The sequence below is a fragment of the Papaver somniferum genome, chromosome 1 (assembly GCF_003573695.1).
Source record: "Papaver somniferum cultivar HN1 chromosome 1, ASM357369v1, whole genome shotgun sequence".
In the NCBI taxonomy this organism is placed as follows: domain Eukaryota; kingdom Viridiplantae; phylum Streptophyta; class Magnoliopsida; order Ranunculales; family Papaveraceae; genus Papaver; species Papaver somniferum.
The window spans coordinates 50277423-50294879 of NC_039358.1; the positions used below are offsets into that span (position 1 = coordinate 50277423).

Consider the following 17457-nt stretch of genomic DNA (forward strand, 5'->3'; position numbering starts at 1 on the left):
CATAAAAAATAACTTAGAAGTTGTAATCTAATAGTCACTTCCAGTGGGACTATGGAGATGCTATAAGAATGAATGTTATTAGAAAGTACAAACAAATCTCTTTTTTATATCATCCTTTTTTTTCGGATTAACCTGTCCAGAACATACATTAAAATTATATTAATGAAAACAATGCCTCTATCTTATACGATGGTAGGTTATATGAAGGTGTAAAAAAATATCTTTTTTAGGTCATACCTTTTCCTTTTTCGGATTGACCTGTTCAGAGCATACAATTGTAAAATTATACTAACAAAAATGAAAATGCCTTTACTTGATATAACGGTAAGTTTGGCTTTTCTTGAGCAACTTGTTTTGTAAGGAGAAAGAGTTTGTTCATTGGCGTATCTAATTGACATCTTTACTCGTGCATTAGCATGGGGATGTTAAATAGAAATGAAACAATGTAGTAGGTTTTCATTAAAAATGCATTTTCCTATTTGAGTCAGGAGGAGTAACTTCGAGAAGTAACCTACAATTATGTCTAAGTAAAGATAAAGCATTAGCATAATCTACTAATAGAATTAAGGTGATTCATTATGAGAACATATCAATATGTGCACCAAACCTTTAGCTTTTCCTCGGGTAATTCACTTGGCAATTAACCCCGGCCCAAGCTTTTAAAGTCTCGATGGGTTAAATCAACCTGAAAAAAGAACTAAGAAGTGAATCATTTTTCTGATCATCCTTTGAATAACACTTGGAATTGGTAAAAGATAACACCTCACTGATAATGGGCCATGAGTGGTTTTGTTCATTGTTTCTCTGCCCAAACATGCAATTCTTTTAGCCATAAAGAAATTGAAATAAGCGACCCAAGAAGAGCCATGTTTTCCTATTTCTTCTATTTTTTGGTATAACAAAGATATGTGCAGGTGTCACAAGTGAGGTTCGCTGTCACTAAGGGAAAACACCATTTTTAGACTTTAACTGTTCCACCAAAACTGATGTTTCTAGAACAATATCCCTAATGAAATAAGAAACAACTGAATGCATAAGAAAACCCTATTTTGAGGTTTTTCTTTCTTTATTAATACCTCATAATCATGGATAACTACTTAGAGATAACCATATGGTAACTGGTATTTATTTATAATTACATGGTAACTGGTAAGTAATGCCTACTTTAATCATGGATACCTACTTAGGGATAAACTTAAACACTTAAGTCTTGTTTAGTACTTTGCCAACCATTTAGGAATTAATCACTTTCCTGACTAAATTTATAGTGTTTGGGTTAGCCTTGTTAATACGCATTGTTTAAACTTCATTGTAAACTAACCCTTAAACATATTTTTATTTTATTTTTATCTATATATAGTTTCCAAGTTTATACAAAGACTCTAATTCCTAATAAGATTTCATATGAAAGATAATTTTAAAGAAACGGTTTGCATGTATGGGTAAACGTATATAAAAGATAAGTTTATAAAAGGAAATTAGCAACACGGTTAAAATCAGTCGATAGATGTATCAAAGTTAAATCTTGTGCCTTAACTTTTGTTATTGTGCTAATATCAATTGAAAATGGGAAATAACAACGCTCATTAACAGTTTAAAGAAATGTTGTCAAAAATGCATAGTATGTAGAATTTTAGTTAGTACTTATAAATTCTTTTACAACTGATAATAACTCATCTCGTTTATAGGTATTACCCGGACCTACAACCCAGGAGGATCCTGTAATTTGGTCAGGACCTGCAACCCCTATGTTTTGTTTGTCGGGTCAAATTAGCTAGGTCGAATTATTGCTAGAAGAACTTAGCAAAAGAATTGGTGACATCAATCTATTACACAAATAACTTATCAAAGAACATTTTCTTATTTTATTCTTAATTTGCCTCTAACATGATTTTCCTTAGTGATTAATTTAGTCTCTTACTCATATCATTAACATGCCTGTCTAGACTATATCTATTTTTACATAACAGAAGTTATTCGTTGAGTTAGTAAAAAAATTCTCTAAAAACTAACATTGTTATTGAATAAACCCAACTCTTTATTTAAGCTCCAAGCCAGTCTCTGATAACAGTTCACATGTGGCTTCTATATTTTTTACTTAATTTACTCTCAACTTTAAACTCTCGGTATCGTCGTATGGTCTGTAAACAACAATGACGCATTATTATGTTTGAATATTATCATTCAATTTTGCTATCATGGTGTTAGGAACTGTGATAGTAAAGCCATCTATGGTCATTTTCTGCATCCCAAGAGATATTCAAAAAATAATATATGTGAATATATTCAAAGGAATTGCATCAAGTAATATTAGTGTGAGAATCTGAAATGTCACTCACCTTTCCAATAACCTAATAACCCCTAAAGATGATGTCAATTCTCTTACATCTTCCCTTACATTCATTATGGACAATTTATTCTCATCGTTACGTTGATGGTAAACTGAATATCCACCTTTGTCTACTATTTGTGTGCATTTTTAGATGACCTACAATACATTTTTCTTTTCTCATACAGGGAGATTCTGAATTCAAGCAGCAACATGTACCATGTAACATCATTTTCTTAGTGTTAGAAAAAATAGTTAGGTCACTCTTCTCATTTAAAAATTTAGCTCAAACAAATTTGTCAACCTGTTCCACCATTCATATTTGTTTTGACTAAGCAAGAATTAGAAAATTGCATGTGAGTCATTAAAACTTTTGGCAGTCCACGGTGTGCACATATATTCTCGGTGTTTGCTCCAAGTTTATAAATGATATAGTTTTTAATGTGAGTTTCTCGACGCCTTTATCTACGTGAGAATCTTGAAGTTTTTTTTTTCGATCTTTTATAATCATAACATGTAAGCTAAGCATTTTGCACACTTTGCATATGTTGAACATTATTATATATAATGAAAGAACACCAAATTATTTTACATTGAGTTTTTTTTTTTAAGGATATTGATTTGAATTTTTATAACTAAATGTCAATATATTGCTCATCGACTTGCTAATTTGGCAAATTTCACGGCACCTAAGTCAAGAGACTCCTCTCAGATTAGACTGGCTAGATAATTCTGGACAATACAATCCAGAATTACTAGACTATAATTCTGGATGATACAATCTCATAAATTTGGCATTTATATTTTTTCATAATTTAACATTGAAATTTTGTTTATCCACCCAGCAGGAGAGACGAAGTCACTCGAACAACCAAGCAAAAAAAGTAAAATATATACATGACAAACAACACCTTTCATCCTACAATAATATATTGCCATAAAGACCTAACAACCCTAGCAAAGCTTGTTTCTCTGTTTCCATTAAATAAAATTGACATTCAATTCCTACTACTTGAAGCTCTAACAACAACAAAAGAAATCTCAACAACAACCTAACTTACTCCAGGTTCTTGTTACTGCCGTACGATAATGAGCAGTAGAATTTAAGGGCATTGAGAGAAAAATCCCTGGGAAGGAGAATTAGTTATAGACAAACCATAATGACAAACCCAACTTTTTGTTAGTCGTGTTCATAAGAAGAAACCCATCTTAGGACTGTGCCGCAAAGATTTCAGATGGAACTTGCATGCCTACTGATTTTCAACTGACTATGACGTAAGTGTACTTTGGGTCTTGGTTTGAAATAACAAATGGATGAACGTATTGAATTTACCTCAATAGGCATGGAGGAAACACCGTCATTCAGCATCAACACTGAGGATAGCAGTACTTGTGCTAAGCTCTTTCAAGACTTTTAACAGAAGTTGGGTTAGTATTTATATTTCTAATAGAAGATGCTTCCAAGAGAAGCGAAACTAATTAGACGTACAAATACTAACACACTTTAGCTAATAGTTGTATTCATTCATCTTCAGTGATCAAGCCTAAAAGTAAAGAATCATAAACTTCATCATCTTCGTGTTATGCTAAAAAAAGTAATAGTTTTGCGCCTTTTCTATATCCTTGCATTTTTAATAAGACCAAAAAAGATAAATACATCAGTAGTCAATCAACACAATAAGCAATCAAGTGTCAGCAAGTATCATAAAAACACAATCCACCAAATATAATGAAGTATTTAAAAAGTTCAAACCTTATTTTATGATATTAATCTCATAATTTCATATACTGTAAACACTTGGGGAACTGTGGATATTTATTCCAAGTGAATAAAACTAATTGATATTCTTTAGTAACAAACACTAAACACTTTCTCCTATAAAAAGCGGAAAGCGGAAACTGTTATCCAAGAGCCGAATGAGGTAGTTAGAGTAATGTAATAGCAGAAGTTTGCAAGACGGAGAAAAAGAATTTACTTAATTGGAGAACCATTAAACGTAAAATATAAAACTTTGGATTTGAACTGGAACACTTACACTTAGAAGTACTATTGAATTACTACCCAGGTTTGCAGACCCTAGTCTCTAAAGCTCTGTTAAGATGCGTTTGTATATGATTAATTCGGTGAGGATGATTTTCGATAAATAAAGTCAAATCAAAAAGTAATAAGTCTGGCGGAGGTGACACATATAAGCGGGTAAAACCAAGTACTCACCAAGACCTGAGAATTTTTATGTGGAGGCGTGTATCACCCATGTCAACACCTGCAGTCATCCAACACTCGTGGGAAGAGCCTTACCCTCCTGTCTTACTTGAAGAGGATGATTTTCAATAAATCAAGTCAAATCAGAAAGTGATAAGAGGTTAAAGTCAAGTTGTCACCAAAACCTGGGAATTATTATGTGGAGGCGTCTATCACCCACGTCAACACCTGCAGTCATCCAACACCCATGGGAAGAGCCCTACCCTTCTAGATCACATATGGAATGGATAAGGTCATGTTCAGGCGGTGGTTCCAGAGGTTGCTTCTAAAACTTTTAGAAAGCGTCATCATTCTAGACATAATAAGAACAATTCACATTATAAGAAAACACAAAATTACATCCACCAAAGTTTATAAACGTATGTAATACAAATAATTCCTTGGCCTCTTCTAAAACATAAAGTCAGTGAACGCAGTATGGGAAAAAAATGTTTAAAAACACACAATTCTTACCTTCTCCTTGGGTGTCGGTGCAGCAGCAGTGCCTGATGAAGCAGAGACAACAACGGCAGCAACACCACCCCCAAGCCAATGTTGGTGATCAAGTACTCAAGGTTCCTATTCTCAACCAACTTAGCAAAGAGGCTGATCTAGTAAGACTTATGAGCATTGGATACTGGTTGTCACTATCAAGGTAGCAATATTCTCTGCTTGTTACTGGACCTGCGTTAAGATAAAAATATCCAATTATAAATTATATTCAATAATACAGTTAACTAAATTGAACAGGTGGATTTGCAGGAATATGTTTGCACATAAATCATTAACATTAGGGGGAAATTTTTGTTCAAGAATCTAACAAATTTTCTGCACACCCTTCATAAAGACCTGCAATGACCAAAGTCAGAAAAAAGAAGCCTTCATTTGATATTTTCAGTATCATTCGAAAAGCATCGATAGAAGGAACTGAAAAGTCATGCTTTGAAAATATATATAACCCAAAAATGAGGCCTTATCAACGACGACGACAACAACAGAACTTTCAAAATCTTCAAAGAAACGGTATCCCACTTCTAATTACACAGTAACATCTATTTAAATCAAGCAAATGTAATATTAAAAGATCTTTTAGACACAATCTTACCAAGGCCGAAACCAACATAAGAATTAGACTAACTTTCAGAATCCGAGTTGCCATTGCTTCTATCTGCAGCCCACTCGGCGCACTTGTCTATTTCGAAAATAAATGAAAGAAATGAATAAGGATCAGTATTGAACCTAAATTTGAACATAACATCTTCCCCCTTGATAATGTTAACACCTAGAGATTAAACATCGGAAAAAAGATAAAAGTAAGAAACACTGTTGCGTATTAGTAATATATTTTAGAAATCAAACAGAAATTACACCTTGGAATACTCAATATACAACAACCTAAAAAATGCTTCAGTTTGTATATATAAAGGAAGTAGCTGTTAACTATGAGAACTTGGCAAGGAAGATGTTACTAAAATTTATTGAACCTTAGAAAGCAGTGGATAGACTGTAATGATTGAAGTTCGATTATGCATCAAGTAACTTAAAAATTGATTGTAAAGGAAAATAAATGTGTAATATGAAGATTATCTGACTTTTGCTAGAGTAACCCATGCAACCGTACTTGACAAACATACGGGTACCATTGTTGATCCTTGAGAAATTATACAGTAGTTTTTAACAACTTGTTGTAAGATTTCTGAAAATTATAATTTATTGAATTATAATCTGTTGAATTATATAATCTTAGGAATTTCTGAAAATTTACTGTGAAGCATCTAGCAACAAAAATCCATCACGTAAAAAATATTGCAGCCATCATAACCCTACAATACTTTATATTTCATAAATGAGTGATACACACAACTTAAGAAATCAAGCAGAAAAGACCAACAATCGGACATCACAAATTTCCAATACTGAAAAGTCTAGCAAAGATGAAACAATTAGAGTTACCTTCATCAAATTAAAGACCCCAAACAAACACCTCAAATTCTGTAAAGACAACCTTGTTATCTTCTGCTTCCTTTGTAAAGGAGGGCTTGGCTTTCTGTCAACTTGGGAGGCATAAGATGAAGTAAATTGGTGGTAAGATTTTGTACTTTCAGAATCTTGTACCGGATTTCAAATAAATATTTCTACAGGATTTGAAAACTCTGAAAATTAAAAAAGTCATGTTCTAAAAAAAAACTATTTTTGAAACAGGATTTGGAAGATGGAATAAAGTTTTGTTTCTCAACTAATGAACATGAAATAATGAGCTTAATCTAAGCATTAAGAGTTCTGTAGAATGCTATGTTTCCTGTTTTTAGGATTATGGAGCTTTGAAAATGGCAGAAAATGAATCCATACTTCTAATACACATTCTTACCTGGATATATTTAGACGCAAAGACCAACAAACCAATAAATCTGTCCGAGCTCACATATATTGTAGTTAGCTACTTCCTACAGCTCATGCATAAAGCAAAGTGATATAGAACACAATTCAATACAAAAGTACTTACCATGCAAATGCAGGTATGAACTGGTGAGCCAAATGGGAATTAGTTTAAGAATAAAAACTATCAGTATTTTTATACGAATTATTTACGATATTTTGTACCTCCTCGACCGACACTTTCAGTTGATGTGATGGGAGGAAAGTTGTTCGTCTCAGGTCCTGCTTGAAAGTGATTTTGAGGGTTTCATTACTAATGTTTTGCAAAGGTAGCACTTGATTGACTATCTCATTGATATATTATGAAGCAGAAGCCTGAGCATGTATACATGCGAATCAGGCATGTGAAGCCTGAGCAGTTCATCTGGAAAAAAGACTACATCAGACTGCTAGCAATAGCAGTTTTATGAACAAAATGGAAAAAATACACCCAGTATTAACAACATACTGCAGCAAACTTGCACTTACCTTCAAGATTCCAAAAGATAAGTGCGTTGTTGAGGGTTCTTATCCGAATTTCTCTCTAACTTGCTTGGAGTGTAACTGCTTTTGTAACATGGCAACAAAAATAAAAGTAAGAAGAGTAGACAAATTATATCAGTTACACAAATAAAACTGAAAATGGTATTAATATCAACCATCTCGCGTAGGTTTGGGAATTCTAGATGGAGCACTTGCTGGTGTTGGTGCTAGTTGCTTAATTGAAGTTGTGATCGCTGCTATGGACGTTGCTGCATCCATGCTTTGGATAGATCTTTGTAACTGTTGTAGGTGGCATAAAGAGATTTTTGACATTCGATCTCTTCAACGTAACAACAACTGCATTAAAAGCCGGAGACTCTGCCCGTAACACAAACTCGCATGCTTCTGAATCACAGCGATGCTTAAGCAACATTTTATCTTGCACCATATAATGTTGTAGGTCTACTGTTGGACTTCTCGCATAGCAAATCTCATATGAGAGTCATATAGTTTCTTACATAATCTAATTAAGAGGAAACAAATCAATTGGTGCAAAACGTGCAAGGATATGAGCCACAATTATTAGCTACTCGGGATCATAAAAGGCAAAGCTCTTCTTACATAAGAATAACTACTACCAAATTTCCAAGATTGTAAATAATAAATTTAAGAAAACCAGTAATCTTCATGCTCAGTACTCAGTACGCTATAGCTATATCGGATTCCCATGAAAAATGATGAGACGCGAGGGTATATAATATGAAAATGTAAGAGATCAAGGTTATATTTATGACCCTTGTAGATAATTAACAACTAATCGAGTAAAGGCTCAAACTGAGTAAGGAATGATTCGCTAATAAATCTCTTTCCAGGTAAACTCAAATCCCATCTACCACTCCGTAAGGCATCAACCAAAATGTTCATAGTTACGTAAAGAAACCACCAAAACCGAATGGTCATGACTCCCTCCACTAATGTAGCTCTAGTACCGACAATCTTACTACATAGTGATATAACTAAAAAGATCAGTAATTTCAGGTATTAAGAGAAAACACCAAAAGACTCGCATTGAGAGAGCATACATGGTGTCAGCAATAGACAAAGCCTCAAAGGTAATACGATAAATAAATAGATTAATCTTACACGAAGAATCCAAAGTTGTTTGCCAAAGGAAAACTTGTTACCAATAGCCAGCAACCAAACCAAAACCAATCCAACAAAAACAAACCCTCCTTAATCGATTAACATCAATTACACAAAAAAGAATTTCCTTAATAATTAATTCCCATAAGAACATACCATACATAGATCTAAAGTGGCAAACCTGGTAGACAAACATTTCAGCAGGAGGCTCTGGGACTTGTTATTCAGCTAACATGAGTAACCAAGAAGCAATGTAATACATGAAACTCACATATAGCGGCAGTCACATCCAACACCGGAGTTTCCAGAATCACATAGTGCCTTGAGCCTCACCTTCCAAGTCTGCCTTAACGAAACCTAAAATTTTGTAGTCACCATCACATCTATCCCAAACACAATTTTTCCATTGGTTCAACTTCCCCTGGTAACTACTGCCAACTCTATAATGTCCAAGAAAAACATAGAAGGGAGGATTATTAGCAGCAGTACCCAGGGTAAAGATTACACCGGCAAAAACTGAGTAACAGCCCTGAACTGCGAAACATAGAATCACACAAATGATAAGAACATGAACCAAATCCGTAGCAACGTCTCAGCAAAAGATACTTTCTTATCATTAAACCAAAAAATATAAATAAACAAAACATAGTTTCTCCCACGTGTTGAACTACGGGTACTCTAGACATTTAAAATAGAAATGCTATATTGTTTGGTGCGCAAGAATGTAATAAAGATTGTATCAGTTCATACATGCCTCTTTAATAGAAAGTTGATTCAAAGGGGATCTTTCTCTTTGAAATCAATTGCCAATAATGTCGATGGAACTTTACTCAGCTCCTCCTCCGATTACAACAACCCTCATCTTCATAGTTTCTAGTATTTCTTCATAATTTCTAGTATTTCCATATTACGAATGCCTTTTAAAACCTAATGTTGTAGGTTAATTATCCGAGGAACGTTGTGCGTCAATAGACTGAGAAGAAGAAGAAGATCAAACGAAAAAGATTTTTTTTTGGGTAGTATTCTTGCCAGAATACATAGATTAGTACATAATTATAGTTTTGTTTTGGTGAAAAACAAATCTTACAGGTAATAGTATTGATTACATCATTTTTTTTCTATAGGCGCATTCTCATTCAAAAGAATCATGAGATCCCAACAATGTATTGAAACCCTACAAACGACTGGAAGATACAAAGAGAAAAATCAAGAAGTTTCTTTCAAATTCTAAGCAGGGATATATTACCTGTCAAATCAACAAACAGGACGTCCTGCTACAACTCAAGATTTGATTACAGCTTATAAGAGACTGACCTTCATCAATTCAAAGAATATGAGAGGCTTTGAAGTGCAGCTACCACTATCTCCCATGACTTCTGTATTACATTGTTTCATCTGCACTACAAAATCTACAGAAAAACCAAAAATAAGGGTTTATCACGTTGATTTGGGTGATACACATTAAACCCAAAACTCAAGACATAAATAATTAATTATTGTGTAACTAATGGAATTCTGAAACTTGGGTGATAAAAAACAGTAAATTACATTGAACAAAATAATCAATCAAGGTATCCAGTATTAGGGTTTACACCTGTAAAATCAACCTCGAATGCTATAGTTTCGAGAGAGTCCAACATCAACCTAAAAATCGATCATACAAAGCAATCAGGATTCAGGATAAACTTTCGAGAGGGTCTAGAACAAAAATTGAAACTTAAAATTACACACAAAAGAAAACAGAACGTCGGAAGCAAAAAGGATATAGAGAACCTGGTTGAGAATTCTCGTTGGTGTACCGCAAGAAATTCAACGAAGAAGATTGGAGATTTTTATTCTTTATCCTTCTCTTCGTGTTCTTTTTATCTCTATTCAAATCACCCGAGAATAGAATTCCTCTGAGAACATTCAAACACATCAATGATCTTCGAGAAGAGTGTTTCCTAAACAGAGATTTTTAATTGGATTATACGGTAAAACTCAAGTGTGCCCCCTATCATTCCAAGTCGTTCAAGTCAAACGAAATCAGGACGATAACGACCGCGAGATGATCCTTTTCGGTAAATCCTGACCGTTTAATGACTCTTTAATCAAGGAGTCAAACGCCATCTTTTTTTATTACAGAGATTTTTTGACAGAGGTATCCAAGGGTACGTTTTCGGCTTTCTTGGGAGTTGTTTCCATTGGGGGAAGGAAAGCTTTTGTCTTATAAAGGGAAATAAGTTACTTATGTGTTTGCTTTTTACTTTCTACTACTCCAATGGGAAAATTTCAGTATATGATAAAAACTGAAATTTTCTGGCGTCTATACAAACGTGATATTGTACAAAAATTTGTTGATAATGTTTAATAAACTACGAATACAGAAAAGAAAATTGCACCTAATCTTCTACAGCTTGCAATTTTCAGTTTTTTGATGAAACATAATCATATGTACTCCCTAGCTGAAAATTTACACAAGCCACGTGTGCTTTAAAACAATCCTAGCCACCTTGGACGTCGCTCTGAACTACCAGCTTGGTCTTTGGTGGGAGTCAGGGTGATTCGCTCGGCATTAGCAACAGCCCATTCGCTGAAATCAGGGGAAGCTACTAAACTTTCCAAAGCTTTTCTCGTGGAATCTTTAGTGAACCTTTCATATTCTTCCTTTGAGAACTTTTTCCTGTCAGGTACTCTATGGAAGGTTGAGAAATACGTTCCTGAGTCTGATAGCTGAGAAGACTGCGGTGTCTTCGTAATACGTGTCTGGTTAACTAGATTAAACAGAGAGATAACATTAGGATTCAGATATAACAATGATGAGCAACAAGATTATGCAAAAATGTGCAAACCTGCAGCCGGGGAACTGGGGGAGAGATTCAATGAAGTTCGACGCCTGCGTGATGTATGATCTTCTGATTTCTCGTGATAATCTTCAGAAGCTGAATAATCCTGAATCTGGTATCTTTTGTGATTGCTCTTAGCTGTTCTAAACAGATGCCTGTAAATAGAAAGTGAATATCACATCAAAAATTGGCAACAGAAGAAAAAACTAAGAAAACGGAATGAAGCACAAATGCAGATTACGACAAGAATATTAAAGAAGAGAAGCCCATTTCAAACGTTTTTTTATAAACCTCGAAGCAAGGAAAAGAATAAGGCACGTATCTAAAATAAGGCAAATACCACAAAGAATTTCTAAGTTCAGCCCCTTAAAAACTATCAAATTTGTGACAGGATTATCAGACAAAAGATATGAAAATTGTCAAACCTATAAGATAAAGATACTCACTGGAAGCAAGGAAAAGAATAAGGCACGTATCTAAAATAAGGAAAATACCACGAAGAATTTCTAAGTTCGGCCCCTTAAAAACAAACTATCAAATTTGTGACAGGATTATCAGACAAAAGATATGAAAATTGTCAAACCTATAAGATAAAGATATTCAGAGTTATTCGAAGCACTCACTTAAGCATGCGCTGCAAGGATCTCAATGTGGCAATCTTCCCAAGTATAAATGAAATTAACATCCAAGAGATACAGGCCTCTGCAGCCAGTAAAAGATCCATTGAACTCTAAACATATGAAAAACTTGTAAGTTAATAATTGTCAGATTAGAAATCAATTTAAAGATCTAATACATAACTAAAGAATCAATTTACAGTGCAAGTCAAAAGCAAATATTGATAAAAAAAAAAATCTAAAAGTAAAAAGTAAAAAGATGACCACCTGACTAATCATGACAGCTGATACTAGGCGAATTGCCCAAGCAACGAAAACAGCTACACTTGAATCAATGGATCCTTCTTCTGTTAGAACAAGTTTACGGACCACCCAAAAACCCAACCAAGCTCCAGCAAGCAGAAGACAAACCAACAGGACCGTCCCCAACTGCAATATAATTGGAAACGAGGAAAGCCATTATTATGTGTTACTTAGATGGTGGATCACAATCAATAGCTAATATTAGCTATTTTATCCACATTTGTATACTAATTCTACTTAGCATTCCACATGTTCATTCCATCCATATCAGAAGTAATCAGCAACTCTTTTTCATTTTTCAGGGGTTACAAGAATCCCCTATTCTATGGAAAAACTGGAAGAAAAAAAATTAAAAATAAAAGAGTGCACAAGTGAAGAGAAGTTCAGAAGCTAACAAAAAAACATAATCTAGGACGTAAAAAGTCCCCTAGTACAATGTTAATTCCTCTTTTCTTCACTCAGTAGGTCACCCGCCAACTTTGCGACCAGGTACCACATAAAGGAGGACTACTCTGTTACTGTTGTATAACGCTGCTCCTTCCAAAAAACAGCAACATTAGGCTATACAATTCTACGTGGACATGATAGTGGGGAATAACAGGGTCCTCAAAACTCATTGACAGTATTTAAGATGTATTCAGATCCAAGTGGGACGATGTTTTATTATAGAAAAAATTCAATAGAAAACTACCAAAAACCAGAAACAGGTCTAGAATGAACAGAACACAATATAAAGAAGCTTAGGCATAAACACCACCATTGTGACAGACTACTAGGAAGATCCATTCAGTGCATTATTCGCTATTTTTTCTAGCATTACAAGGCAGGTTATAACTGCACTCTATTGTCCAATTCCAAGATGAACCATGACAATGAGATAACAAATTTCCAATGAGCACATAGACACAAAGTAAAGTAATAACATAAAGCAGAGAAAAACTTACATACAGGATTGTACATATCTTCGCTGACCCCAATCTCCACAAGCACCGACTTTAATACCCCAGGTAAGTAACCAAGAAGCATAGATCCCATTCCTACCTGGAGATGCAAAAGTGGTACATAAAAAAATTAAACTATAGTCACTAAACAATGTCCCCTGTCAGGATTTTCAATTTTCCATCTTGTAACTGAAAAATTTGGATACTTACCAGACATGAGTATACAAATATCGCGAACGAACTCTTTCGACCACTCGGAAGCAGCCTCATCCCCTGTCAGTGACCCATCTTAGTATGTCTAGAATAATGCGGAAAGTAATAATACCAATATCTGTCATGGATTACAGGTACATGAAAATCACTGGGTGCAACATAATTCAACTACAAGTAATTTCGGATGTTCAGAAAAGACATTTTTGCAACCAAATGATGGGATGTTCAGAAAAAATCATAAGCTGAATATCATCGGGTAATAGTTCAGGGTTCAGGAGTACATATATCATGCTTAATCAAGTACATATATCAGTTATGACTGTACCACAATCATGCTTGATCAAGTACATATATCAGTCTTCTATTTAAATAATAGGAGTGGGACACTGGGTAATAGTCAAATAGAAACTTGAGGGTATGCTAACCTGAAAAAGGACCATTAACACTACAAGGATGATGCCCATAGTCATTGCCCCGCCATAGTAAAAAGTAAGAGATTGGCTCAGAGTTGGTGCTAGTGTCAGCAAGATTAAACCCAGCACCAGAAATATAATACGATACAGAAAGAACTCTGCAGAAAACATGACCATTTATATAGTTTAAATGTTTACAAGTGAAAAAGAAAATAGAGACTAATAATAAGAACCGAACCAAGGGATCACTAGATGCAAATTACAAAAACCCACCTTCTTCCACTGACACCTCAACATTTGCAAGGGATTTTCCAGGCATCCGTATATCTAAAAGTTTGTTATCATAAGGTGACATGGATCTGATCCATACACCCTTTACAAGCTTCTCCCAATGACTACGATTGCACATGCCTACTCCCAGTGATGTATTGCTGCAAAAGAAACAAAATTGTATCAATATTACTAGTTTACTATCTAGCCAACTGAAAACTTTGGAATTTGCACCAACATTAGAAATAGAACGATGGCCAACAAAATTTCTAATTTATTTGAGTTGCTACCGAACAGAAATACTCTGATGGACTGCAAAAATAAAGGAACCGCAAAATGCCTTGCCCTAGAAGCGTAAAGGATTTCTTTTGACAGGACTTGTGCCCTCAATCAACTTATTAACGTATAGGGCAAAACTTTACTTCACGACAGGTAATACCGAAACACCCACTTGTCAACAATGAATTAATGATTTTGTGTGGATAATTTAGCAACAGCATATTGACTTACCTATGAAAGCAGACTTCGATAGCATTTGGACGAGAGCTATCCACAAGTATCACTTTCACTTTTACTGTATTAGCATACTTTTTCAGATTTTTAAGCCTTGATACACCACTAATATTAACTCTCTCGCCAACCACGGCCATACTAGGCTTTGTACCCGGAGACTTTTCCAAAGTCAAGCCAGATGACAGCTTCAATGTAGTGGGTTGAGCAACATCTGCGAAATCAAAAGGTATTTCAGTGAATATCAATGACATGTTCACAAAGCTCGTGCTTCGACGAATATTAGTTTTATGTAACAATCATCTTAAAGCAATGAAAAATAAAACTTTTCCTCTTCCCATACGATTGAACATTAAAAAATTTCAGTCAAGTGAGTTGCATATAGATTTTATAGTATTATATCATCATTAATCAGTGTTATCCATTTTCGACATATCATGATACTCAGGTTCACGAGAAAAGCCTTCTTGCAGAATCACGCATAACTTAAACATACAAATGACAGACAATTAATAGTTCATACGCTATATCATACCTTCGCGCAAACTACATTTTCGAATGTTCAAATCTAATCCTAAGTACTTCAGTTAAGTTTGTGCTGCTACATCACCTTTTTTAGGTATTATTCAATGAATGCACAAACATTGGCTAGTTAATACCTCATAGGATGTCCCAATTTCTGAGCGAAAAGGGGTTTTTTAACATTTCCTAACATAACTAAAGTGAAAGACGACAACCCTAGAAACCCTAGTTTCAGGATTTTTCAAGCAATTTTCAAAACAAAAAGATAAAGAGGGATGAAGGACATACCAATTGAGAGATCATCGGCAGCAGAGACAATGATAGAGTATGAAATCAGCAACAAGAAAATTACAGGGACAAGAAGAGTTGAAAATCGTTGAGATTTTGAATTTTCCATCGTTTTTGGAGAGTAAAAAAGCGCAAGTTATTAGGGATAATATTTATAGACACCGCCTTGAAGGTAAAGTTGGCTTTATTTATGAGTTTTGTTTATTTATAGACAACGCCGTTAAAAAGTGGACTCTCGCGGTCAAGAAACGTATGAGCGGATGGGCTGCAAGCACGCTGTATTTTTTGAGCCGTGTCCGCGTGTTGCTACACACTAATCTTAAAAAGTGGACTCTCGCGGTCCAGAAAAATATGAGCGGATGGGTTGTACGGATGTTGAATTTTTTTAATCGTGCCTGTGTATTTATACACAATGTAGTCAATATCGGTCGTATCGGTCGATATATCGGGGATATTTCGGATATCGGCCCAGAACGATACGATAAGAAGGATATCGGGGATACGATATTCTCCCGATAATATCGGCCGTATCGGTCGAATATCGGCCGTATCGGTCGATACGAAATTTTCCTACATTTCCCGATGTGAGACGGTATTGGTCGTTTTCTATAAAGTTTAAGGGTAATTTTGGCGAAGAAAGTCTTCCAGGTGGTAGTAGAGGTGCATGTAGCTCTCGAAGCAAGTTACTAAAGTTACTCTTTTGTTTTTTTGATAAAATTGATGTTATCTATTATATCTTATCCGAAAATGTGTGGAGAAAATGTTTAATATAAAATTATAATCTCTAAATCTAGAACCGATATTATACCGATATTTCAGCGATAATATCCCCGATATAAAATCGTACCAGTGTATCGGTCCCGGCCGAGATGAACCGATATCCGATATTAACTACATTGTTCATACACACTAATCTTTCGTCAGTATCACCAACATTTATTCTACATGCATCTGGATACAAAGGTATAGTCTTGGAATAATATTTTATCATGCTATCACAACATAGGCAGTACTAGTAGAGGAGAAACGTTAAAGAATACGGAAAATAAGAGATAACCAGGTAGATGTGGATTTAGTGTTAGTAGAAGACGAAGCGAAACAACTCGACGGTGAAGGAAATTGAAGAAAAGAAGGCGAGAATAAGAAGATAGAGAGAATAAATGGGACAGTTAGGTCTTCATAAGGGTTTTGTAATTGGAAATGACATTATGTATACCCTTGGTTAGGCATGTGTTGTTCTAAAAATGCATTTTGATTGTGTCATGTGTTTAATAGTGACTGATTGCTTGAATAACTTAATATAGCATCATTTTCTAATTTTCAGGATCGAAACACTCGACTTTGCTGTATAAATACATGATTTATATATAAATAATATATAAATAAAATATGTATATACGTGTCCGCATCCTAGTTTTTTGAGAATTTTGTAGTGTCCGCGTCGTGTTGTGTCCACATCTGTGCAACCCAGGCGAATACGCTGTCAATGGGTAACCCAATTACCCGGAACCAAACCAAACTTAGTTGAGTTCTGGGTTCTACAATTGGACCATTAACCTATTTAGATACCCAATTGGTGAACCTAATTTGGACCTGAATTTTATTGGGTGTAACCGGATGTTCCTGACAGGTACTCGCGGGAGTCGGGTAACCTTTTATTCTATTATTGAAAGGATTTGTTTAGAATTACCAATATAGAGATAAAAGTGAAGAAGATAACAAAATTTTAAGAAAAAAATTGATAGTTTTCAATACCCAATAGGTACTGGGGATTTTTAACGGGTCTAATTTTGCATCCGAAAATTTAGGAACCATACCCTGGACCACTAGGATCTGGACCGACTTTAATAAATATGGTCTGGTTCCAGGTCCAATAGTATCTGGGAGGACCTAGAGGTCCTTAAACCGGATAAGAACCTTACATTGAACCAAATATTCTTTCA

The 17457-nt window shown here is 34.8% G+C and overlaps 1 protein-coding gene and 1 long non-coding RNA gene across 2 annotated transcripts; both read right to left on the reverse strand.

Moving 5' to 3' along the window:
* Positions 1–8599: 8599 nt before the first annotated feature.
* LOC113328811 lies at positions 8600–10538 on the reverse strand. The gene is made up of 4 exons (XR_003349569.1): positions 10386–10538; positions 10207–10256; positions 9927–10021; positions 8600–9146 (listed from the first exon to the last, which is right to left on the reverse strand). It is a non-coding gene; the product is annotated as an uncharacterized LOC113328811 (long non-coding RNA).
* Positions 10539–10835: 297 nt separating this feature from the next.
* LOC113286253 lies at positions 10836–15674 on the reverse strand. Its single transcript, XM_026534919.1, has 10 exons — positions 15515–15674; positions 14705–14918; positions 14198–14355; positions 13937–14082; positions 13509–13571; positions 13306–13398; positions 12322–12483; positions 12061–12167; positions 11444–11592; positions 10836–11365 (listed from the first exon to the last, which is right to left on the reverse strand). The coding sequence occupies exons 1-10, from the start codon at positions 15621–15623 to the stop codon at positions 11085–11087; spliced, it is 1482 nt and encodes a 493-aa protein (XP_026390704.1). The 5' UTR covers positions 15624–15674; the 3' UTR covers positions 10836–11084.
* Between the last annotated feature and the right edge of the window lie 1783 nt (positions 15675–17457).